Consider the following 26,215-nt stretch of genomic DNA (forward strand, 5'->3'; position numbering starts at 1 on the left):
TAGAGAAGTAGCATGTTTAAGTAAAGGCTACAATGAAGTGAAGGTACAATGTAGGGACTTAAAGAGATGTCAGTGGGCTTTTGGTCAAGCTCAAATGGTGCAAAGGAGTGTAATGTATCAAATTACCAGAAACCCAGAAAACCACACAATATTAGCTGTCACAAATCACAACAGGGGCATGATGTGGGCCGGAGCTGGAGGACTGCGGCACCCTGTGTGTGCTGGCACAGTGCAGCACAGCGAAGAGCAGCAGTGCCTGTCTCAGCTGCAGTCAACCCAGTCCTAGTAAAGCTGGTTACTGGCTTCCCTCAAGTAACTGATATGTTTCATGGAGGCTGAACTTTTTAAAGGAAAAATTGCAACAAAACTCTTCCAGCTAATGACTACAAACCAAAAATGTTGATTTTGGTTTTCAGCGGGTTTTCAAAGAATTACCACTTCTGCTATGAGGAGGCATCTGCATAATCTGGCTATTTGTTGCAGAGCCCAGTGCCTAAAAACCCTCCTGAAGCTTTTAATCTTGTACAAATGCTCAAATGTGGAGCAATAAGACCTTGCACGTAAATAGCAAATTCTAAATAATAACTTGCAAATACATGGCATAAAAATGGATGATGTTGCGCTGACAATCCTTGGAAGTCTTCATTGTGCAATGTGGCAAAGAAGACAGAAGAAGTGCAGGTTGTCAGGAGGGACCCTTGAAAAGTAAAGGAATTTTGCAGATGCAGTTTCCCACACTGCAGCTTGCAGAGGTCCCAGGCAGGAAAACATTCTCCTTTCCTAGAGAGCTGGCAGGAAGATCTGAGCTTTGTGCCTTTCATTCTGGAGACAGCACATGGATCACATTAAAGGTGTCTTTTACTCTTTCCACTCAATAACTCGCCATTGTCTGGAAAAGAAAAGGCAAGTTAAATAAACCAAGTGAGACTGCACTGCTCAGCCTGGCAATCCACCCTCTTCAGGCTGATTTCATGCAGATGACTTCTTGTTTAGTCTCAGAGTACCTTCCTCTTTCTTTCTGCACATCTTAGCATTTCTTTAAAAAAACATTGTAAAAATACCATTTCTTAAAAATACCACTTGCATGGGGATGGGAGCAGAGGGAGTTGTCTTAACGCACTTGCTTAGGCAGACTGCATTTTGAAAAGTAATTTAATGTCAAGTGACTTTTATGCTGCACTTGATCTTAGGCAATAGGTCTGGAGTCTAGAAGTCTACATATAGCCGAAATTTTTAAAGTTGAGCTTATATAGTATATTTATACCTAATACAGGACATCTTATGAAAAGGGGATATTATGCTGTAGACTGTGCTGAATGTTTAGTAGCAAAAATTGGAATATTTAATATTGATTGAATTATTGCATGTGGAAAATTGCTCAGTGGAGAGGCTCTCCTGCAGGCTTTCTAAAAGCAAGGTGATACTGAGGTCCATGAAGGGCCTACTCCTTCCACTGATACTCTAGGACAACTCTCCACATTAGTCAGAAAGTGGGAGCGCTTAATCAGCTTTTATATATTGCCAGTTCTATCAATGTATGGAAATAGGGTCCCGCTGGCATGGCCTCACTTCGTAAGATTGGTCCTTGATTTTTCTTTGTAATGTGATCTCGGCTTCATAGATGGCAACAGTCCTTTTTCCAATCTCCTAACTCCAGCCCACAGTGCCAATAACAATCTCCTTTGCTCTTGCAGCAGATGATGGTAGGAGCTTCCCAGGGAGGTCCCTGGGGAAGGACTCTCATTTGTCTTGTCTGATTGACATTTTCCACCCCAAATGAATGGTCATTGCAAGAGTAAAAAGAATATTTGGAGGCTGTGGAGTGCATATTGTAGATGTGTCCTCCAGGACACAATAAATCTGGGTACACCTGCAGGTTTCCCTGGGGAAATCAGCTGTGGTGGGGGAGTCAACAAAGACTGAGGAAGATTGTGGTAAGCAGCATGGGCAAGTGTTTATTTTGCCCAAAAATGACGTTGTCCATGGTGGTGTTTTACAACGGGTGGCAAGCAGAGCACAGGTTTGAAGCACATACTTACCATGCTCTGCAAACAATTAGCAGCTTGGTCGTGCCATACTCGGGCCAAGCACAATGATCCCCAAGCCCATACCTCCAGTTCCCGTTGTCCCAGTGTGTGCTGATGTCCACTGATTAAGCCGGCTGCCCCTTGCTCAGCAGAGCAATTGGGCATGTGCTGATGGAAGGGCTCCACCAAACTCCATTCTTTGGCTCAGGACACAGCCCACAGAAAGCAGGAGAAATGCCTGCTGGCTTGGATCAACTCCAGGTCAGGTCCCAAATCCTCAAGGACAGTCCTTGCTCTGATTATTGCATGCTGTGAACTCTGAGTGCATTGTTGGCACTAAATGTGTATTCAGAAATAGCGTGTTTGGTTGTTGTTGTGGGTTTTTTTTGTTTGTTTGTTTGTTTTTTTTAACAGTAGGATTTTATTAGGTATGAAAGCACAGTTAAAACATTTGCTACAATCAATAATCCCAAAATTATTTCCATATGGATATACATTATCAAAACTATACCCCTTTACTATGATACCGAAGTCAGCAAAAAGACTCCTTAACACCGTTTCAAAAGTGTTGAAAAGCAGGTGCTTTTATTGCAGCGTTCCAGGTGCTCAGAGGATTGTGCCTCTAATTGAGCATGCCCATGATTCGTACTTCTTGGTATTTATTACATGTACCTATTGCGTATTCATTTGTTTCTACCACTTAGTTAATGTATTCAACATAAATTATTTACATAACCCCGACCTTTGCCAGAAGTCCATCTTTGGTATTCAAGAGTCTTCATTGGGGTCTCTAGTGGCCCCCAGTGGTCTTTGCAGCCCGGTGCCCCTGCTCTGGTGTCGGATTCTTGACCTAATTTCTTGACCATGCATATTGTCATTTTGTGCTACTAAGCAAAAGTCATGTACATCTTTCTTCATTTAGTGGAACATTCTGCTTTCCCAGCTTGCAAGCCAACGACATCCCACTTTGCCTCATGTCCAGTCTCTATAGAGCTATTGTTTCTCTATTAGTTTCTGTTGAATTATGCCTAGTCTTGCTACATTAGGCCCAGGGGTTTCTAAAAGATATTTGTTCCTCTTATCAACTATAAAAAATATTGCCCTTTACTAACAGTCAGCTATCACTCATTAATGAGATCTCTCTTCGCTTAAAAAAGGTGTTTAGGTCTATGTACATTTGTACCATGTGTGCCTACACTGACACACCTGCAAGTTTTGATGATGAGGCTGTTTAACAGCTTCCCTGTCCTCAAAATCTTTTCCATCTCTCATTTGAGGCACAGAGCTCTGCTTTTGATTCTACTTCCCATCTTCCTGTCTCTTGATTCAATTCCATGTTCAGCTTTGACATATTGTATTAATACTGGTTTTGTTCTTAAAAACTTTACTGTTTCAGAATACTTAATAACAGGCATGTCAGTAATTCAGTGCGGCCATAATGCTCTTCATATGAGTAACGGCAATCTCTCAGCAGTGCCTAACCCTGCAGAAGATATATTTACATATATTTCTTCTTCACAGAGCCTTTTAGACAAAGACAGAGCCATCCTGGTCACTGGTGTTCATGGTTATGTTGCTGTTCACGGCGCTTTCTCCATAGCCAGATGAAGAGGTGACCTGGTAGCGACTGCAGGGGCCACAGAAACACAGGAATGGACAGTACTTCAAGCAGACACAATAAAGGTATTTTCTGAATTTTTCCCCAGCAAAGGCATAGATAAGAGGATTGAGACAACAGTGGCTGAATGCAATGGTTTCGGTCAGGTGCATTGCGTAGTCGAGTGATTTAATTTGGTTGCAACTTGTGAATACCTCATAGTGCTTTAAAGTCTCTAGAAAAATCAGTACATTGTAGGGGGACCAAAACAGAAAAAACACGACCACCACAACCAAGATGAGTTTTACGGCGCGTGCTTTTTTCTGATTTTTGCAGAACAGCAGGGTTTTGATGATCCCACAGTAGCAATAACATATGATACAGACTGGGATGAAAAAGCCAATGGCATTCAGCTCCACATTGCAGAACACCGGCCAGATGTTCTCCAGCTCCTGAGGGAAGACAGAAACGCAGTCGTTTTCTACTAGCTGGGAGAACACAAAATGTGGCACTGAAACTAAAACTGCTATTGCCCATACTCCGCAGGTTATAAGTAAGCCATGTTTCACTGTTCTGGATTTCAGAGAATATGTTGCCCGGACAATGGCCAAATATCTGTCGATACTGATGACAGTGATAAAGAACATGCCCCCAAAGAAACCAATGTAATACAGTGAGGAAACGGCTGTGCATGGAATAGTCCCGAGGGTCCATCCACGCACCGTGTTGGAAGCCCAGAAGGGGAGGGAGATCACGAAGAGAAGGTCCGAGATAGCCAAGTTCAGGAGATAGATGTCAGTGATGCTTTTTTTACTACCTTCTTTCACAATGGCTAGAACCACCATTATATTCCCTGTGAGGCCAAGAGCAAACACTGCAATGTAAAATATTGGCAGAAATATTTTCCCGAATTCTTGGATGTCAGTCTTATTGCAGGAAAAAGCATGTTCGTCGTAAGTGTATTCAGCTGTCGTTTCTGTGAGTGCTTCTGTCATGCTGAATATTCTGGCTAGAGGCAACATGAGAAGGGAAAAGAGAATAATGTTAGAGAGAGACATCCAGTATCTGCTACAGTAAAATACTGCGAGACCTCACCAACATGCATGCTTTGGGTTTCTGTCACTATTTGGGTTAATAAGAGTTATATTACTGCAGAGGTGATGGTTGTTACTAAGAAAAGCCCATATTCTGCTGTTACATATACTTCACCGAAAATTAACTCTTCAGGATAGCAAAAAATAAATGAGAATTTCAAGGGCTGTTGAATAAGCCCCTGCATATCGGAAGAGCAGCAGAAACAGCAGCAAACAAACATCTGAACAACTGAGCTCTGTGGGTGGCTGCATCACAGCATGAGAAATGCAGGGGCTCTCCCAGCCCTTTGTGCAGTGCTCAGCAGGACATGGTACCTCACGTGTCACTGTTGATTGGCAGGTGGTGCCTGTCAACACCACCAAGGGCCCAGTCTCGCCCCACACGTTAACGCCAGGGTGGAAGTGTGGTAAGACGTCCAGTTTGGCCAGGTTTGAGTTGATGCTTGCTGACATGGGAGGAGCAAAGTTGGCACTGGGACATCCCTTGAGAGCAAGCATATCTTCAATGAGTTTGTTTTTTGCTTTTGTTTTTTTGTTTTTTTTTTTTTAATCATCCTATGATCAAAAGAAGAAACTATATTAACGCTTTTCCTCAAGCACCAAAGTGTCTCATGACTGCTTCTACCTCGGCTGAGAGGCAGTCATGTTGGAGCCAGGGCTTGCTACCTTGGAGGCTGCACCATAAGAGAGTATGGGGTGTAGGTGTGTGACCTCTGGGCCCACTAGTCTGCACATCCCATAAGTGGGGCACCTCTCAGTTCCTCCCTTGGGATGTGGTGTTGAAGTCTCTGCAAAGATTTCTATTTGAAGGGAACCAAAAATCCTGGAGGGGTGCAGATGTTACTTGTATTCGATCTGCTCCCTGTTTGGGGTAAAGAGCTTGTAAGTATCTGTTACTTGCTCCTACTGTAGGAAATGAAGCAAATTGAGTGTGATATCCTGTGCAGAAGCTCAGGGAGATGACAACATGACCAAACCAGCCTGTTAAAGCCGCTTGGTCACAGTGTTGCTATCTTCTTACAGGAACCCCTGTTGACTGTAAAAAAAGGACTCAGTTCAGTGACTATAAGCTGTCTCTGGATGCTATCTATATGTCATGTCCTGTTAGTGGGGGTAGTCAGTACAGCCAATGAAGAGCAGTGCATCCGTTCCAATGCAGATCACGCCAAATCCACTTTGAGACAAGACAGATTGCTTTCCAGGCTCTGCTGGCCTCATTGATGAAACTCCTTTTGACTATAAGGAGGGCATGGGCACATTACTCAGTGATAGTTATCTGCTGATGATGTATAGCTACTCACGCTCCTGACACGTAGCACGAAGTGGTGGGAGGGTCAGCCTACATGTCCACGTCTCACTGAGAGCAATAGTTTTCATAGTTTCTGTTTAAAATCAGCCTTGTGAGACTAAGCATAAAATAAAGATGGCCTGAGGTATGAAACAGCCCTTGTGCAAGAAGTTTTATATGATGTAGCGGTAACTAAAACAAACTCCTCCATGGGTGCTTCATTGCCAGTGTATCGTTTGTGGTGTGGGCCATGAAGTTCTGGCCTCTTATTTTGTAGCCATTTCTCAAAGAGTTGTTTGTTTTGGTTTGTGGTGGTGGTTTTTTGTTGCATGTTATTTTGTTGGTTGGGTTGGGGTTTTTTTGTGCTTATTAGAAATGAAGGCTCTCCATTTTAAAGTATCTTCTTATTCTGAAAGTTCAAAGCCTAGTTGTCCCCAAAACATTTCAAGGAGAAGTGCCCACAGTCATTAGAAAACAATCTCTGTGGTTTTGCACAGGAATAGTGGGCTAGAAGATGGGCCGTCTCAGTGCTGGTTGTTTCGGGGCATGGGCACGGCATGGCGAAAGCTGTTTGCAGCAGGCAGGCACACCCACCGGCTGAGCAGCTCCTCAGCTGAGCAGCTGAGCCCACCTGTAGAGTCTGTCCACCTGCTTGCTTGCAGCCCAGTTTAATTCTCCAGCTGCTGGACATGTGGTGTCTGACAGCAGCGGAATTAAAGGGGATACATAGGAAATGCCCAGGTGCTGGGGCAGAAGCTGACAGCAAGTGCAAACAGGATATGGATTTTCTACTGGTGAGATAACTAATTAGTTGTCTACAGAGATATGTGACAGGTTCCTCATCTCTTCATGCGTCTGTCCAGTCATTACTTTATCTGCCCTGTTGAAGGATACAGAAACGAGCAGGAGACATCGTACATAACCCCAATAGCCCAGCATCCTCTGTCTCCCATCCTGACATTTTCTTTCTCCTCTTCTGAGACTAAATGTATGCAGCAGGCACCTTTAAAATGAAGTGTCAGGGTACACCACATCTTTTGTGCTGAAAATGAGTCACTATATTACTGCACCCATCTGCTCAGCGCCAGAGCCTCTGTCTTACTCTGTGATCTGAGGTGCTCCATAGCTGGTTCTTCACTGATGCACTGGTGTGCAGTAGCTGAGGGCCACCAAAATAATTTGGGCTGGAGCACCTGGAGTATGAGAAGATGCTGACAACTGGATTTGATCAACCTCAACAAGACACATCTCAAGGGGGATCTAGTGAGAAAATTTAAAGGTGAAGCAGACAGCTTTTCTGATAGAATGCCCAAAGAAGTGGTAGATACCCCATCTGTGGAAGCATTCAAGGCCAGGCTGGACAGGGCTCTGAACAACCTGTTCTAGTTGAAGATGTCCCTGCTCGTTGCAGGGGGCTTGGACTAGATGATCTTTGGAGATCCCTTCCAACCCAAATAATTCTATGATTTTATGAATGAGAGGGAATGGTCATTGGAAACCATGAGGGTGGTCAAGCACCAGGACAGAGCTTCAGGGAGGTTGTGATATCTCCATCCCTGTAGGTACTTGAATCGAGGCTGGCTCTGTTCTGAGCATGGGTTTGGATAAGAGACCTCCAGAAGTACTGTCCTAACTTTGTGACTCTACAACAAAGGCAGACAGAGGCCACAATGTCTCTGCAAAGTGCCCCAGCTTCTTCTCTGCCATGTAAAGCCTTTGTTTCAAACACGTCTTTCTTGGTGTGACAAGCAGAAGACCCATCATGCACAGAGAGAAAGCTGGGCATGGGAATGGTCACCTTCTTCACAGGAGAACATCTACACTGAGGGGCACAATGAACTACTTGCCTTATTGCAGTAAAGAGGAACATCACTTGGGCTGGAATTTTTCCTGAAGTACCTTTTCACGCAATCACAGAATGGTTGGGGTTGGAAGGGACCTCTGGAGATCATCTAGTCCAACCCACCTGCTAAAGCACGGTCACCCGGAGCAGATCACACAGGCATGTGTCCAGGTGGGTCCTGAATGTCTCCAGAGAAGGAGACTTCACAACATCTCTGGGCAGCCTGTTCCAGTGCTCTGGCACCCTCAAAGTAAAGAAGTTTCTTCTCATATTCAGATGGAACCTCCTGTGCTTCAGTCTGTGCCCATTGCCCCTCATCATATCACTGGGCACCACTGAAAAGAGTCTGGTCCCATCCTCTTGACACCCACCCTTGAGACATTTATAAACATTGATGAGATCCCCTCTCTTAGCCTTCTCTTCTCCAGGCCTGAACAGACTCAGCTCTCTCAGTGTCTTCTCATAAGAAAGGTTCTCTAGGCTCCTAATCATCTTCATAGCCCACCACCGGCCCCTCTCTAGTAATTCTTTGTCCTTCTTAAACTGGGGATCCCAGAATTGGGCCCAGTACTCCAGATGCAGCCTCACCGGGGCAGAGTAGAAGCAGAGGACAACCTCCCTCGACCTGCTGGTCACACTTTTCCTCACGCACCCCAGGATACCCTTGGCCTTCTTGGCCACAAGGGCACATTGTTGACTCATGGTCAACCTGATGTCAACCAGAACTCCCAAGTCTTCTGCAATGCTGCTTTGCAGCAGCATTTTCAGTCAGGTAATATCCTCTAGCTCACTGATGGGGATAGTCTATTTCTACAATAGCAAATTATTTCCTTTTTGGTTTATGGACAATTGCAAAGCCTATGATACCTCCACCACCAGGAAGGCTGAGATGCTGCATAGCACATCCAGGAGCAAGCAAGAACTGCACTTACCTAAATGACATGGGCATCTGAAACTGTGAGCACAGTCTGTGGCTTGTTCACTCTCTAGCTCCAGGATTTTGGTATCACCAGCCACACACCTGTACCCTCCCACCACCACTCATACAATTCTGTCAGTTCTTTTTGAATTTTTAACTCCTCTGATACCACTTTGCTCAGTTTAAGCTGATGTTACTCAAAAGGTGGGCTGCAAATTCCAAAGGGCTCCCAAAACCCAGCCCATGCCAGATAGGCATAATATGATGAAATTTTGTTGCGTCCTAAAGCAAGGGAACTTAGCTCTGCTGTCCATCCTTCCCTGCCAGGTGTTCTCCATCAGCCTCGCAAAGCCCACTGCAGTACACACTACAGTCTTCTCACAGCCAGCTTCAACCCAACTTTCTCTCTTGTGCTCACAATAAATGTTCACCTATGGAACAAAGTTAACTGAAGAGCGCAGAGGACACTGAAGAAGGGACTGCAGGGCTGAGAGGTCCCTCCACCAGACATTTTCCCTTGCTGACTGCAGGAAATAGTAGATTCACTTCTGCTTCTCATGGAACTGCTCAACCACTTTGCTCTCTCTCCAGATTTCCCCAGCAGTTTTACACCCTACTCCCCGCAAACACTTCTGCTTTTAATCATGTTTATAGCTATCAAAAAGACAATATTCTGCAGGACTAAAACCTCTGTTTCTCAACCCAGCTACTCCCAACAGCCATGTGTGCTATATGGAATACATAGAGAAGTGAAATTATGAGAGCTACACAAACTCCTCTAAGCAACAGAAGTTGCATTTCAGCCTTCAAAGAGCATTGGCATCTGGCTGGGTTATACAAGAGCCAAATCCTGTTCATGCATCTGATCTTTCAAGGTGTCATGCCTGGTGCTTCAGCCAAGTGCCATGTTACAACTTTCCTGCCAAGAAGAGGAGTCTGTGAGCACTTTGCCTCTCTGTGATGCCTCTGCTGTCACCGAATGAAAAGAATTTAAAAACTATAAGCAAACCCACACCTCTGCCAGAGGGTCACACTTCAGATTTGCACAATATACTGGTAAAACTGTTGAAGTGTCAGAAGGATTTTCACACCTTAGTCAGCATTTCTGGGTGATGCTGACTTGCACGTTTTTCTCATGCAAAGAAAGCATGTTCCCAGCACAAGCTGAGCAAGCTGGAGCTGCACAATGAAGATTCAGCTGGCCCAGGGAAGCTGCAGGCTTTGTGGGAAGCCCTGTGAAACCCTATGGGTGCATTATGCCTTTCTCACCCTTCGATGTGAGCTGTCACCACCCTAGTCAAATATAAACACCCTTGCTTTTGTGCATTTGCAGCTACACCCATCTGCTTCTTGCTGGCTCAGCTGATTCTCAGCAAGAGCATAGGGTATCCTTGGGTACCTTCAAATGAAATGTCATGGCTGTTGGTGGCACTTCTGACATACGCACACACACACAAGGAGATTGAAGGGAATTAACCAGAACTGGCTGGAAACTAAGGAAAGATGTGAGTATTAATAGCAGTCTGGGTGAACCTCTTAACCAGCCTGGTGCCAAGTAGCTACCACACAATCACCAGACTGCTGTGGACACCTCTAAACACGGTTTGGATGATACGCTAACCAGAGCTGGGACCCAGTTTGTAGTCCTACACCCAGCTGGTGCCCGTAATTCACTTAGTTTAAATCTTAAATATGAGTCTTTTATTCAGTCCTGAAGTGGGGAGGTGTTCTCCCCATTCCACCTCTACAGGCGCTGGAAGCAGCTGATACAATGTCAGTCTTCGAAAGTGGGAAGCAAGGCAAAACACTTAGTGTAACCTAATCCTTAACCTAGGCAAAATAAAATGTTAACAGTAAAGGGAGAGAGTGCAGCTAGTGCCAAGCCACTGCTTTATATAAAAGAAACTTTAGTTTTGATGTCTGATGAGATGATGAGGTTGATAAAGGGTACTGTGCAAGAGAGTTGGAGCTTTGATTTGCACTGCCTGCTTGTTTGATTGACATATCTCACCAGCCCAAAGCAACAGAAGCCCAACAAAGCATTACAATGGGGTTTGGGTTGGTTAGCCGTCAGATTTCAAAAGCCAGCCATCTGAGGAAGAAGCCTTACCGAACTAGGAATATTGCTTGTGAAAACTCTGCAGGAAAGGCAAGTTGAAAACCAAAAACTCTTCAGTATTTCATCATCGGTCTGAAAGCATGTCAGGAGTTAGAGCTGGCAGGGGAAGTGATAAAAAGAGTTAGAGAACTGGACAGTGATTCAGACAGATCTGAGTAATCTGGAGCTTCTTGGATGATTGACGTTTGCTTTAATGCAGCCAAAGTGGCACGTTTGGGAGTTAAACAACACAGTCTGTGTCTCAAGAGTGGGGACACTTCCACTAGGCAACCTGACAGCTGATACAGACCCCGAAACCGAGCTGCCATCCAGATGTCCCAGTACGAACAGCTGATGCAACCCTTGGATGTTTAAAGAGGTGCCAAATAGGAAGGAACAAAAGAGGCAAGAGGTATACTTTGATAACACTTGATATCACTTTTGCTTGTGTTAATAATCTTGCTGATTTAGTGGGATTAAGCCACACTATAAACACATGCATGGGAATTCAAAACAGAAATATGCAAGCTAGGAATCTGAGACACATTTTTAACGGTGAAAGGCTAAAGACTGGAACAGACTTCAAGTAGGAAAAGGAGATTTTTGCATGTCTGAGGGTCTCCAAGTTCAGCAAAGATATCAGCCTGAGAAATGGGTTTAGGTTTAGGCCAGGCAGAGTGGAGGAGCTCAGCAGGGGTGGTGCTGGGTAAAACCCTATAGCCCCTGATAGGAAGGGAGACAGAGCAAATGGGCTATTGGGCCACACTCATCTTAGCAACCGTGACTCTGTTTTGGTAACGAATGGCTGAAAAAGCCAAACTGTCCTCTCCCCAGGTCTTTCACCAGCACTAGGTAGCCCAAATCCTGGGATGGGACCCCCTGGAAGAAAGTGGGGTCCTGTGAAGAGCACGGAGCTGCTGCTGGGGTTGGGTTAGAAGGGGGGCTGTATGATGGCTGTAAGAAGAAAACAGCGTAGTCTGCGGAAGGGGATGTTGTTATCAGCCAGTCTGTACTGCCTCTGTTAAAACCTGCGTGTTTCCCTTACTTCTAACCTCTTCTTTCATTATTCCTTCATCACGTCTGAGTGGGTGTGGTATAATCCCAGATGCATCCTTGCTCCCTGCACCCCCAGTTCTTCCCTGATGACCTTAAGGTAAAGAAATTCCTTTCTTTGGTGTTTCTTCTTTCTTCTGTTATTTATTCTCAGGTCATTTATGTGGCCCAGCAGAGTTCTGCAAGCTTAATAATTGCTTATTGATTTGGGTGATTTAATTTATGGAGGCTCCCACCAAGACTCTGAGGATAAGTTTTTTAAAAGCAAGTAGTGATCTGGACTGCTTCATTATTGGATTTTCCAACTTAAGGTGGAGTTGAAGGTGCAGAAGCATTATGCTGAGGCTTTCAGAAAATGAGGGCATTTAAGGTGTCCTAAATAAAGGACCCAGAAATGGAAGATGATCAAACCACTGCTGATTAAGATAAATACAAGCCTGAATATTGCAGATGCCTGTTGTCCCTTTATAAAAGCATTAAGGTCAAAGAGATGAAAAATATTCCCTTTCCCTAAACCAGTTCTACAGTTTTTTACACCAACATGACAAACTAAATTAGAAGGAGACACTAGCTGGAAATGAGCAGCGTGTAAATCTGAAAACTTAAACCAATAGTTTTGGGTAAAAAAATACATTTTAAAAGATCAGTCGTGGATAATGGAGGACAGGAGGGGATAGTACAGAGTCCAAAATGCCCAGGATCCCCAGGATCATTCTCACCTTCACCTGAGGCTTCATAGCATTGCAAAGTGCATTCTCAAATATGCTCCATGCTAACCTGGAGATAACAGCAAGGCAGCAAGTAACCAGGGCACATATTTCAGCTCAACCCATTGCAACAAAATTAGATGTACTCTGACTCAAAAAGAAAACACAAAAACAAAGACCTACTACTGTCTCTGCTGCAGTGAGGGCTTCAGAGCAAGCACAGAAGTATCATTTTGTACAAGATCTTGCTCTTGCTCCACCAGTGCACGGTCCAGCTGGCCAGGCCAGTGGCCTCACTTGGGCTGGTTGTGTTACCATCACAGCAAAGTGGGCACAGGGGACTGAACCCCAATGCCCGGGGTGATGCATGCCCCCAGCTACATCCCTCCACTTGCTGGTTTTGTCACCCTGCCAGGAGGACTTGCTGTGAGCCGTCCGGGAGGGACAGCAGCACCACAGAGGTGTGTGGTGTGCCAGGGCCATGGCAAACCCTGGCAGACCCCTGGCAGCTCGCCCGTGTGGCTACTGGTGTATTTATAGCAAAAGCTGCAAGCTTTCAGTGATTTCAGCTCCTTCCCTCAACTCTAGGGATGACAAAGCCCCTCTGATGCTGACAGGCTGGCCATGCAGGAGACTTGGTGCCACACACTGGGGGTCCCACCTGCTCCTTAATGGAGCAGGGAATAGGCTCAAGTTTCAGGGCATGACCGAGGCTCTTGAGTAAGTGAAGATGCAGAAAGTCACGTCAAGGCATTTTCCTGGGGTGCCACTGCTGATTCAAATCATTCTTCTGAATGGGAGCTAAGCACTGGGGGGCTTCTGAAAAATCCCACAAGGCATTGGTCTGAACCTCTGGTGGTCAAAGTACCTTTAGAAATCTGGCTCTAAGGAGGTCAAAGCCTTAGATATCCATTTCAGAAATCACTTACAAATTTAGGAAATTTAACCTGACAGTATGATTCAGATTCCTGTGTCTCCCCTGGATCTTAAAATCAAGGTTCAAAAATCAGTGGAATGTTTCTGAAATTTTCATCCATGACTCTCAGGGTCATGATTTTATGGTCTTGATTGTATGACCAGACCCAAGGACTCTCTGCAGAACATCTGCAATCTGAGATGGTTTCCAGGTAGTGTCCTGCCCCCGCGGACTGGCCAGGACATGGGAAATAAGGTAAATGGTGTGAGAATCCTGTTGAAGAGCAATATTTATTTTTGTCCTCACAGAGACTGGGGAGCACTTAAACTCAGCGACCAACGGGGCAGTGGCAGAGCTGAGGAGTGACCAGACCCTTCCCAAAAGCTGCCCAGAGGCACTGGGTGTTTGGGGTTGTCATCTGACTGGATGGTGATTGCCCGGATTAGGATTTTCGTGGAAAATTTGTTTCACAGGTATTTCCCACAGCCTGTTAGTTCCCTTTTTTGCACCTTCTGCTTGCACAGTTGCTTGTGAAACTCTGTATTATTTTTAGGTGAGTGTTTTGCCGGTGTTTTCTCTTACCTGCTCTTCCTCAGTATTTCTTTCTCCCAGGCCTTCCCTTCTAAAACGGCATTCAAATGTCTTTTGTATTTTCTGTTGAAGGGACAATGAAAAAAAGATGATTGTTTGTAGCTATGTGCACTGTTTTTACTTGTTTATGATTACTGTTTGCTTCATCCTCCCACTGACTTTATCATAGCACTTATTTACTTCCTGCCCTCCTTTTTGTTATTAATAAGGCCACATTGCTTCAACATCCTTGAGAAATCTGAGAAGGCTCTCTAGAAATGGGAGAGCTCTTAAATGGTCTTCCCCATCATTTTAGAGAGCAGAGCACTCTAAACTGTGTCTGGATGAGATTTAAGTTCTGGAGTGGCCAGCCCCTCCTGGGAAGGTCACATTTACGATGCCATTTACGATGCCATTTGCTCTCGATTTACTAGAGTGTTCTCTTGTCAAACTTAAGCCTTTTCCTTTCCCTTTTGGACTTTTTCTGTGCTGCCCAAGCCCTTGTAATTCATTGCAGTTGTTGTCTTTTATCCTGTCACCCAGTTCACTGCCTCTGACTGCGATGCCTCCATGCAGAGTTTGCCTCAACAGACCAGATTTTGGCAACCGCTGTTTCTGAATCTGTGCTTATATCACACAAGTACTGAACGGGCTGCTGCCACTGTTATTACCCAAATGTCTCCCCAAAAACAGCAGACATCTTTGTGCAACATCCTTCCTATGGAAAGCTGAGTCATAGATAAATTAAGTAATGTGGTCTTACAGAAAGTTGATATTTCAGGGTTTTTTTGTGTGTTTGTTTTTTAATATTATTTTTTTCTATTGTTTTGCTGGTCTGTCCACATTAGACACTTTCTATTGTTTCTACCAGATTTTCTCTTTTGGGCTGTCATTCGGTGTCAGTGATGTCTGGGATATTGGTTCACTGACTAAAACTAAAAGCAAGTAATGCTGGTGAGTTGTGAGATCCCTGCAGACATCTAACAAAAAAAACCATCTAATGAAGTAGAAGGGCTGTATCTTCTCAGTCTGCCCTTCTGAGCTAAATCTGCACACTAGTCATCTATCAGCATTTTACTTTAACCCTGAGCACTTCTAAGATGCCACGAATAATTAGTCACCAAGTAAAATTCCTCTGCCCTGGTCCGCTTTGATTAATAAAAGTGTTCCACTTTCTACTTTCCCAATTTGTAAACATTACCCACATCACCTTTACTCAAATTAATATAATTTAGATTCCAAGCACCAAGCAGTGAAGAGTTTTCTTAAGTTCGTGAAACACCACTTCTTGTCATCCTGCTCTGTCAAATTATAGGTAAAATAGGTCTCTTACCTTAATTCATAGCTGCACTGAAACCCAATGTTTCCTTCTAGCTGAGCCTGTTTGGGTTTAAATGCGTATTTCCTCTTCTTTAATGCTGTTGCCTACCCTATGAAACTTGTGAAGACTGGCAGGGCAGCTTCCTGGGCTGAGCTTCGGGGCTGAGCTGAGAAAGCATTAGCGTGCTCTGCCCTGGTCCTTGTGAAATTGCGAAGTAGGATGCGGCCACTCAGGAGGGCAGAAGAGCTCACAGAGGACAGGACCTGCACAGGAGACACAAATGCCTGGCGAGCTTCATGCTCAGTGTGTAAGAGCTCTCACCCCTTTGGTTCCCCCTGTCCTATGCAGAATCAGATATTTTTTATGCAGACATAATGGGTACAGTGTAGAGAAATAGCAAGTCTAGCACGATAGCAGGGACCTTGAGCAGTGGGATGGAACATAGAGTACAGGTATGAGATGGTAAAAGATGGGGGGCAGGCTGGCACTGGGGACCCCCACGGCTATAACACAACTCGGTGGTGGTCAGCAAAATTAATGCAGACCTGGAGCTGGCAAAACTGGGTGAAGTGGTAACAGACAGAACAAAAATAGTATCTAACATTCATAAGGGGCACCACACAGAGTAAATTGAGTGTTAACATGAGGTTGCAGACCAGCGAAGACAGAAGAAGGTACAGAAGCATGTTGGAACACATATACAAATGACCTCCAGCAAATCCTAGGAGGCAGCAAAAAAATGCATTAGCATGAACATCATATTTGTCCCAGGGAAGGGCTGGAGATGCTGACAGCTCGCTCTGCCACCCCACCCCACCACCACCTGGGTCACACCACTGGCCTTAGGACTCAGAAGAGCAGGAGAAGGGTGAACATAACACCAGGAAAAGGACTAGAAACTATATGTGTGCAAAACAATTCTAATTGTATCAGTATTCTTCCTTTTTCGGCGACCAGCAGATCTAGACTGATAATTATGAAAACCTTGAGATTGCCGTTACACTAACAATAAATTCTTGTCTTTACCTATACATATGTTGCACCTCCTCTTTGCCCATAAAAAAGATTTTGATCGTAACATTTCTCTGCAGCCCAAGGCTTTGTGCTGGTTTGACTGAAAGTGAGTTAATTTTCTTCATGCAGTTAGAAACCTTTCTCTTTTTTGTAGCTAGCTTGGTTGTTGTTTGGATTTAGTATGAGAACAAAAAGATAACACCCTGAGATGGATTTAAAGTTTTTAATTGTTATTGCCTGGGAGCTAAGGCCTCTGAGCTCTGCCCACAGGTGCGAGGCAGCTAGTAAAGGGGGCATAGATGAGGCAGACCTTGATTGGCATCCAGGCTGATCAATAAGAATATTCCATGCCATTAGCATCATGTTTCATATTTAAGGAGAGTCACAGTCTTCTGGCTAGAGGGACGGACAGGCATGGAGACCTGTTCTGGTTATGCTCCATTGCGGTGTAGTTATGTTCGAGAGTTTCTTTAGTTTGGGTTTTTGCCATCCTGCCATTTTGCAGAGGCCTCTGGGTCTTTTTACCTTTTTTCTGTTTTCTCTTTCTGGGATCAGCTGTTCAGGACCAAGGTGCTGCTGCCTGGGACTGGTTGCTCAGCATGGATGGAGTTAATGAGGAATTGCATTGAGCATGTTTTATTTTATATTTTATTTCCATTTTATATATATTATTAGTAGTATGCTAGTATTATTTTATTAAACAGTATTTGTCTCAATCCATGAGTGTCTCCCTTCCCTTTGGATTCTCTCCCCTATTTGAGGGTAGTAGCGGGGAGGTGAGAGAACGCCTATTGTGGCTACATTGCTAGCTTGGGTTAAACCATGACACCTATGCATACATTGTGCCTCTTCTTTGCTCATTAAACAAGATTTTAAGCGTAACATCTCTCTGCAGCCTAGGGCTTCCAGTGGACTGGAGGAATCTGAGAGTTTAAAGCATTGCCATGTTCATTAATCAAAGGAGCCTTCTTGGCCCCTGACCTGAGCATCGCACTCAGGGTTGTGTTACGGGTGCACCCACAAGTGGGATGCCCTGTGGCATATTTCCAGGCATGGCCGGCACACACAAAGCAGTTCCTCTGGGCTGAAACCAGGCAGTGAGGTGTGTTATTATGGGGATCCAAGATACTATGTCTGATTGGAAACTGTACTGATACCACGGTCCTCTGGCACATGTGGGGATACAGTCCTGGAAACGCCTCCACGTGCTGTCCCTGCCTCCGATGCCAAGGGAAGTTAAAATGCCTTCTCTCCAAAAGCAGGCTTGTGCCGCTTCCGTACAGTCTAAGCTGGATGGGGTTTTTGGGATGGAAAGCGTCTTCCAGGTTGTCTGTTTGTTGATTGGTGTAGCGAGTTGCCAGGCAAATATTCGTGTATAAGTTTAGTTCTGATATTTCTGCCAATGATGTGTTTTTTTCATGACATTAAGCTTCATCTAGCAAAGGTTACATCCCCAACAGCTACACAGCAATATATACCAAAGGTCAAATTGTGGGCCTCCGACATCAGCCGAATCACGCAAGTGATGTCAGTCACGTGGGCCAGGACAAGCGCCCATGAAAATAACGAGAGAACTGACATCTGGTTAAGTGTTGGCCAGGAACAGCAAAGATACACTGCTGAAAATGAAGTTTATAAAGGTTAGGGAATAGTATAGGGCCAGAGCAGTAGATTTTCAAAACTTGTAAAGAACTCTGCACTTTTTCAGGACAACATCAAGAAGCTGACAGTTTGTTTCTCTCTGCATACTGAAAGTAGGAGCCATGACTGCCAAAATAATGAACTTTCAGGTTTCAGGAAGATAATTTCTGGTGTATGGTACTAAGCTGTATGGTACTGTGTGAGAAACCAAAGATTCAGAGAGGCGAATGAAAGCTTCCTCGATGACAGTGATAGTCTGATGTTATCCCTGCAGTGCTGCCCCAGCCGCGGGTCCTGCGGAAGGTGTGCTGTGCCTCAGAGGACACCCAAATCTAAACCTATCTCCCACATCCTCAAGGGGATGATGAAGGGCTGTGTCCTCCTCAGAGGCTGCTTCCTGCAGATAAGCTGTGTAAAAACAAAAGTGTGGCTAAACCAGTAGTAGCTTCCCCACTGGACACCTGCTCACACCAAGCTGGTTTGCCACTGACCTGTAAAATGTGGGTTGCCAGAGCTGCCCTCATGCCGGGGGGGGGTACCTGCTCCTGCGTTGCCAGCACTCAGTACATTACCTCTGGCGTTGCTCTTTACAGTCAAAAATCTTGCAAATAAGGGTTAGGACTGCCCATGGAACAGCAGGACAGACACTCCCCAGCCACCACTTGCCTCCAGGTAGGAAGGACCTCCTTGCAGCTGGGTTTCCCTGCAGGCAGCCATCAACCCCTTCCCTCCTGTGCTTGCCAAAATTCAACTGGAACCAAACACAGGGCAGGCTGTTACGCTCGTGAAGAAATGAGGTTTGCCAAAAGTACCCACATGATTTTTAACTGGAGGACTTCAAAGAAAGAGAAATCAAGTCAAGCTGATTCACAGATGCCCTCAATAGATCTCCCAGGGAGACAGAAAAGGCTTTCAGTTGTATTCTGCTGTTAGTGATAACCTTAGATAAGAGTGCTGCTCGTTGTCCTGATGTGCGCTTCTAGTGGAAGATAAGTAGGCATGAAATTAACACCATCTGAAAAACAATTGCAACACCAAGAAATATCTCTGCTCTCCATCTTTTACCTGTGCTTACTGTGTGGTATTCAGGACACAGCCCAGGGATAAGAGAGTCTGAGAAAGCTGCTGGAAAGGCTGACATTCTGGTCCACAGGTGAGGGGGGAAAGCACTTTTGTTTCTCTGAGATAAAAAGAGAGACATTGCATCCCTCATAATCAGAGAGAGTTTCCTGGGAAGGATTTCCTGACTGCAATGCACAGGAGGGTTTCAGAGTAGGAAATCAAGACTAAAGGATGTGGCCTCAAGGATACAGTGGGAAAAGAGGGGACAAACCCCCTCTTATTTTTATTCCATCTCCCTCTGAGTTTCCAAATTTGAGAAGTTATTTCTCTCAGCATGTGGGGAGACCAGCGGTACTTCCATGCCAGCAGCATCTCCTCCTGCTCCACGGCCAGGCTGCCAGGTCAGCTCATGAAGAAAGGCTCCCTGATGCAGAGCTGCCCTGCATGGCTCAGCAGCACGACATGCACCATATCTGTGACTGCACTGAACCCTGCTGGACATATTTTCCCCTCCTTCTTTTGAGTTCTTCTCCAGAGTTCTCTTCTTGTCTTTTCTGTCAGCTGGGTGGAAGCAGATCCCTGCTGTAGCAGTGTCCTCTTCCTTTCATGCTCTCCTGCAGCAGAGATGCTGCCTGCCCAGAGCCCACTCAGCAACTTTTGGTGTGGATGTGGGCACCAGCTGATTACATGCACACACAAACAAACCTTCACAGAAATTATTTTTTTGCCTCAGTTCTGAAAGAAAACCCAGCAGAGGGAGCCTTGTCCCTTCATGTCACTGTCCTGGAAAGATGAGAAAACTCAGCTGTGTTGGCCACCACTGGGAGGCACATTTATTCCTCATTCAAAAGTCAGAGAGGCAAAAATTACCCCAGCAGAGAGAGAGAAGCAATGTCTAAGCATGAGAATGTTTTAGTCCAAGGGCTGCTCAGGGGAAGAAACACAGAAAGCTGAAGGCTTGCACACTTGCTGCACGCAAAAGGAGTGCAGCCCAAACAGATATTAAAAGCGAAGAGAAACAGTCATCCCCGTATTAGAAATAACACTGAAGGGATAAAGGCATTGAATCAGTTTAGTGCTTCAGCCCACTCGTGCCTCGGTGAGCACATCTGGGTTCCTGAGCCTTCATTACCCTCCTCTCGTTCCAGCTGCCATGTGGGGATGGTGCTCTCCTGCCCTGGAGAGGTGACAGAGGCTCAGCCAGCTCTCCTGGGGAGGTGTCCCATCCACTGGGACGAGTGATGTGCATGAGAGCCCCACAGATCTGCCTGTTTCAGTGTGTACCCGGGTAACATCCACCACTCAGAGCGCATTGCCAAGGCTGTGTGCCTTGTGGGGTTGGTTCCAATGATAACAGTAAGACACGAGAAAGTGGGCAGGAAGCCATCAGCAGAAGGACCACATCCCTTTTCTCCTGGGCTCACCCAGGCAGGGGGAACGGCCACACAGCCACCGTGCAGCAAGCTGCCATTCAAAAAGAAATTCTGTTCCTCCCTCTCTGATTTCTGCTTCTCTCCCTCCCTCCTTTTCCTTCCCTCTCCTTCTCTTGTGCTGCTTATGAGAGCTGAAGCTGGCAGGTACATTTGGACCAGCACCACCCCTCTCTCTGCACCGCTGTGGCCAAGCGCCCCTTGGGGCAGAGCCGTGTTGGGGACACCGGACACTGAAGTGTACAGGGATGGTGTGAGAGGCACAGGGGTGAGGAGACACAGAAGAAGCTGGTGCAAGTGAGGGGTGGAGAAATACAGTCTGCCTTGCAGTGAGCGTGGATGAAAGAAACAAGGAAACCACCCCGTGTTGCTCTTTGCTCTCAGCACAGTTGATAATCTGAGCACTGGGGAGCAAGAACCATTTAATCCATTGCTTCTTGTGCAGGAAGGTGGTGCTTTCTGACAAGTGGTTTGCAAATCTTGCTGATGTGTTATCTCTTTACCTTGCCAGGTGCTACAGTCAAGGCTGGTGTTGAGTCAAACACAAGGGACAACACTTTTGTAGTATCCTGGTAGTCTGTGCTCAGCCAGGGCCGTGCCCTTCTTTTCTGTTCATTGCTGTGCTCATCCTCACACCCTATGCATGCATTCACACCTTGAGGTCATGTTTTCTGCTGGAGCTCTATTCAGAACAAGTAATTTATTTCTATGGCCTTGCTACTCAGTGAGAGCCAGCGCCAGTGTGCTCAGGGCAGGATGGGGCATGAGGGGCTTGATCTGTCCTGGCAAAGCTCATGAAGTGCGTGGGGAGGACAGGGAAGAAAATGGCACCTAGGCACCTGCTGCTTCCTCCTTCTCTACAACTGGTGCCACTCCTCCAAATGGAGGGACAGTGGCCACCTTCCCACCAGGGCTGGTGGACAATTTGCCTTGTCTCTGAGTTCCGTGCAGACAGGGCTTCCTATTGCCATGCAGGGAACAGGCAGTGTCTCCCAACAGTGGCTTTTGGCCTTGTCCCTCCCCTGCACACGTGATGCCAGTGGCCTTTCCCACTGCTGTCACTGATGCCCATTGACATCTCGTCTCCTTTGGTCAGTGCTTCCCCTGTAGGAGATGAGAGACAAGCAGAGACCCTTTGCTGTGCTCCATTTCTTGGTGTGCCATCTCCCTTTGGTGGGGCTGAAGCTCAGGCCATGCTTTACCCCTGCAGATCAGTTCACGAGTACAACACACATCTTGGCACTGTGCTCACTTTTTCCAGAAAGATCACATTTCTCTCCACATGTGGGTCAGGAAATGTTTAGGGCTTTAATAAATGGTTGCCTTGTTGCAATTCATTGGTTAGCTGCCTGGTTTTGGTTTTTTTCTGTAAAAACAGAAAATCGTGGACTGCTGAAAGCATGATAGCCTTGTTCTTAAGTCCCTCCTGAACCTGTGCTGCAGGATCCTTTATGGTAGGCATGGATATCCAGGCAGGTAATGGCAGACAGATTTGACATGAAGACCTCAGCTGGTTGTGGTGCTTGAGTGCCCTCTTCTCTCAAATCTCAATTGCTTTACCTTCTCTAAACCCAAGCATGTGGAGGATCATGGAGACTGAACATCCTCAGGGAGTGCCAGGTGAAGAAGGAGATAAATGCTTTGGTGATGCAGGTGCATATGCATGTCACACATTCATTAATGTTAGTGCAAAGTCTGCCTGGATACCAGGGTATGGTGAGGAAGACCAGTATGCACTGGGGTAACCACAGCAGACATTGCTGTTTGCCTGGTAGCACTCTTCTCTTGCATATATCTCATCCTACACGATAAGTCTGACCTGGCTGCTGATGCCAGGGTTACACTGGTTGTGCTGACTAGTGGAAAGCACACGGGACCCACACGGGGAGTCCCGGCCAGCTGCGAGACAAGGGCAGTGTTGGGTCAGGATGAGGACCCAGCAGACGCACTTGTCAGCAGAGACTGTGGGAACCCCAATCATGCTACTGCTATTCTGAGGAGGGGATTTCTGTGACCTGGCTCTGTAGATTTTGCCATTTCAGCTGAGTCAGCAGAAATACAGATTTATGCAGAGCTGCACGGACGTGCAGAAGCCCACGCTCAGATGCCGTGCACCAAACTGACAGAGTACAGCAGCAGCTTTGCTTTGCCCAGCCTTACTTGATGCCTTTGAGGTACAAATATTAACAAAAAATGCATGCCAGCCTGCACGTTACAGTTGAAATTGACATATTAGGATAGGACAAGCTTTAAAATTATAAAGTCATAGAATCATTATGGTTGGAAGAGACCCTTAAGATCATCGAGTCCAACTGTTAAGTCCAATCATTAACCTAGCACTGGCACTAAACCATGTCCCTAAGAACAGGAGGAGATGTTGACACTCTTGAGAGCAGAGAGGCCCTGGACAAATAGGAGAACTGGGAAATCACCAGCCACATGAACTTCAACAAGGGCAAGTATTGGATTTTGCACCTGGGACACAGCAACCCTGGTTGTGCATACAGACTGGAGGACGAGATGCTGGAAAGCAGCTCCATGGTGAGGGATCTGAGGATTCTGGTCAATGGCAAGTTGAACATGAGCCAACAGTGCCCTGGCAGCCAAGAGGGCAACCATGTCCTGATCTGCATCGAGCATAGCATTGCCAGCCGGGCGAGGGAGGTAACTGTTCCGCTCTGCTCTGCACTGGTGTGGCCTCACCTGGAGCTCTGTGTGCAGTTCTGGGCACCACAGGATAAAAAAAAATGCAAAGCTACTGGAGAGTGTCCAGAAGAGGGCTATGAAGTTGGTGAGAGGTTTGGAGGGGAAGCCATATGAGAAGCGGCTAAAGTCACTTGGTTTGTTCAGCCTGGAGAAGATGGAGGGGAGACCTCATGGTGGCTACAGCTTCGTCACAAGAGGAGCAGGAGAGGCAGGCAACTAACAATAGATGAGCCAGGGGAGGTTTAGATTGGACATTAAGAAAAGGTTCTTCACCCAGAGGGTGGTGCAGCACTGGAACAGGCTGCCCAGGGAGGTGTCACCGCCCCAAGCCTGACAGTGTTCAAGAAGAGACTGGACAACACTCTCAGACACATGGTGTGAACTGTGGGGTTGTCCTGTGCAGGGACAGGAGTTGGACTCAATGATCCTTGTGGGTCCCTTCCAACTCATGACATTCTGTGATCCTATGAGTCATCTACGTGTCTTTTAAACACCTCCAGGGATGGTGACTCAGATGAAAGAAGGTAGATTTAGAGGAGATATAAGCAAGAAATTATTCACCATGTGGGTGGTGAGTCAATGGAACAGGTTGCTCAGAGAAGCTGTGGATGCCCCATCCCTGGAAGTGTTCACGGCCAGGTTGGATGGGGCTTTGAGCAACCTGGCCTAGTGGAAGGTGTCTCTGCATTGGCAGGGGGGTTGGAACTATATGATCTTTAAGGTCCCTTCCAACCCAAACAATTTTATGATTCTATGATATTCAGACTAAGGATTTTTTACATCCAGACAGAATACATAAAGTCATTTTTATTTTATTTTTTTTCTGTCATGATCTTTTCTGTATCCTCTCCTGGCACAGTTAGTAATTTCCATGGTGCTTCATAACTGGTGTACTAAATCAACATTTTCAAGAGGCTGAAAATAAAACAGGATTATCCTGGACATGATACAACTGCCAGAGGCTTGGGGAGTTTTGTGCATGCTAATGCAGGCCCATCCCTGCACAGAAGCAACTTTCAGCCAAGACAGGTGCAGGACACAAATACCTTTAATGAACCTTTCTTTTTTTTTTTCCTTGTAAAGCCTTTAACTGGTTCTGACCTCTGGATGTAGCTGGATGCTACCACAGCAGAAAGAGGCAGAGTTGCACTGCTGGCTGGGAGGACTCCTCCAGAAAGGATCAAGTCAGAAGCTCCCATCCTCACCTAAAAGAGTGACTTGAAAGCCAGAGATTCTGCCAAGGATTTAATTAGTGTTGTCTTCATGTTGCCTTGGGAAGGAGGCTTCAGTATAATGCCAGAAAAAGCCAGATATGGACTAGTTTCATACTCTAGGATGCCATTCTGGAACAAGACGCTGAGCCTGTCATTCCCTGTGCTGAAGTGTCAGTCCTGCAGCTCAGAGCTGAGAGATGTGGAATAATCTGGCAGGGCCCACTTCACACCATTTCCTGAGGGATCTAGCAACACAGTAAGTTACTATTTCCTCATACATTCCACTTTTTGCTTGCGTAGTTCTACAGCATGAGTGCTTAAATGCACACCCTTTTGCTCTCTGCAAGTGCTGCACAGGTTTGCACAGCGCGGTGAGTGATATTTGTGCAAGACGAGGTCCACTGATGCCACTGCAGTGCTTCAGCCTGTCAAGGCATTTCCAACCAAACAAGCATCGTGGGTGGCACCAGACAAAGTCTCCATCTTTCTAACAGAGACCCTCTGTAGAAGGGACCCTCTGGTGCAAATAGCACAAATAAAAGAAAACAAGTACGTATTTCAGGTTTAAGCTTGAATGTGGGTAGTGATTACTCTGGTTTCTGTTTTAGGATGACATGCTGAAGAAACAACATGAGAATATCAGACTCTTTAATGTGCCAACATCATCCTGAATACTCTTTAACCTGCATCACCTCAGCAAAAAGAAGCAGTAAGATCAGGATATAAAACTAAGTAGCGGATTTGAGCAGGACCAATATAACAACTGTGGTGGGTATTTTTTTATGCAAGTAGGTGAACAGGCACAAGGTCTGTGCAGGATGGTCTGGCTTCAGCAGCTGGATGCTTCTTGTTCTCCCAGCTCTTGGGATGACCCTAAAATTTGAAATTAGCCTCAAGCTGCACAGCAGCTTGCACAGATGCAGGAAGATGACTCCTGCTCTCCTGTGGTCTCTCAGTGCCCTCACAGACACTGGCAGGGCAGCAGACTGCTCCCAGACTTGTCCCTTCAAAAAGGAGAGGAACTCTGAGACCTGAAGGGATGGCCACCCACAGCGACACAGGCAGGTCCTGCCAGCCGTGCAGCCTCCGGATGTGGGTCTCACCTTCTCCCTTTGCACAGGAAGGCAGCGATGGCAGATCAAAGCAGCTGGGCTGCAAGGAGAAGTTGAGGTCAGGTCCAGCTTGACAAAGGAAGGAAGCTGCCTCTGGCAGGAAATCCTTTGAGCCACAGAAAATGTCTCCCACCTCTCTGTTGGAAGGCTTTGCGAGTGGCAGAAGCAAGGGGAAGATACTTTTAGACTCTAGTGAGGACTGCAGAAGTGAAAGACTTTGCAAAGAAGGTTCTGCACCTTTATGCTACTCCCATGCTGCAGGATTATGGCTCTTGTGGGGAAGCCCTGTGCCACAGCCTTGCTCCAACAGCTACGCAGCAATCAATGAAACCTCTGAAAAGAGGGAGATAGTCCCTAGCAGAGACGCTCAGTAGTGCCGGGAAAAGGCCATCCTCTTCCCAGCTTGGGCAAATGGGCTCCAGCACCTGTCCCAAAGTGCTCGCACAAGGGTTGCAGGATGGGGCTGCAGAAATCACTTCCATCTCTTCTGTTTCAGCTGAGTGAGGTCTGATGCAGAGGGCTCAGACTATGAATCTGTAGGGGAGATGGCTGGTGCTGTCCTCCTGCCCAGCACCCTTTGGCTTTGTCCTGAATTTCTGTAAA

At 46.1% G+C, this 26,215-nt stretch overlaps 1 protein-coding gene and 1 long non-coding RNA gene across 3 annotated transcripts; one reads left to right on the forward strand and one right to left on the reverse strand.

Moving 5' to 3' along the window:
- Window positions 1-2,518: 2,518 nt before the first annotated feature.
- Window positions 2,519-15,581, reverse strand: CX3CR1 (C-X3-C motif chemokine receptor 1). 2 transcript variants are annotated; one of them, XM_065831734.2, is made up of 4 exons: window positions 15,446-15,581; window positions 14,125-14,196; window positions 10,879-10,983; window positions 2,519-4,633 (listed from the first exon to the last, which is right to left on the reverse strand). In XM_065831734.2, the coding sequence occupies exon 4, from the start codon at window positions 4,617-4,619 to the stop codon at window positions 3,555-3,557; it is 1,065 nt and encodes a 354-aa protein (XP_065687806.1). In that variant the 5' UTR covers window positions 4,620-4,633; window positions 10,879-10,983; window positions 14,125-14,196; window positions 15,446-15,581; the 3' UTR covers window positions 2,519-3,554. The 2 variants fall into 2 exon arrangements, with proteins under 2 accessions (XP_065687806.1, XP_065687805.1); XM_065831733.2 differs by lacking the exon at window positions 10,879-10,983.
- LOC139827259 (uncharacterized) lies at window positions 3,636-25,419 on the forward strand. Its single transcript, XR_011737698.1, has 4 exons — window positions 3,636-3,710; window positions 13,851-14,015; window positions 24,370-24,756; window positions 25,109-25,419. It is a non-coding gene; the product is annotated as an uncharacterized lncRNA (long non-coding RNA).
- The last annotated feature ends 796 nt before the right edge of the window (window positions 25,420-26,215 follow it).

The sequence above is a fragment of the Patagioenas fasciata genome, chromosome 2 (genome assembly GCF_037038585.1).
Source record: "Patagioenas fasciata isolate bPatFas1 chromosome 2, bPatFas1.hap1, whole genome shotgun sequence".
NCBI classification, from domain to species: domain Eukaryota; kingdom Metazoa; phylum Chordata; class Aves; order Columbiformes; family Columbidae; genus Patagioenas; species Patagioenas fasciata.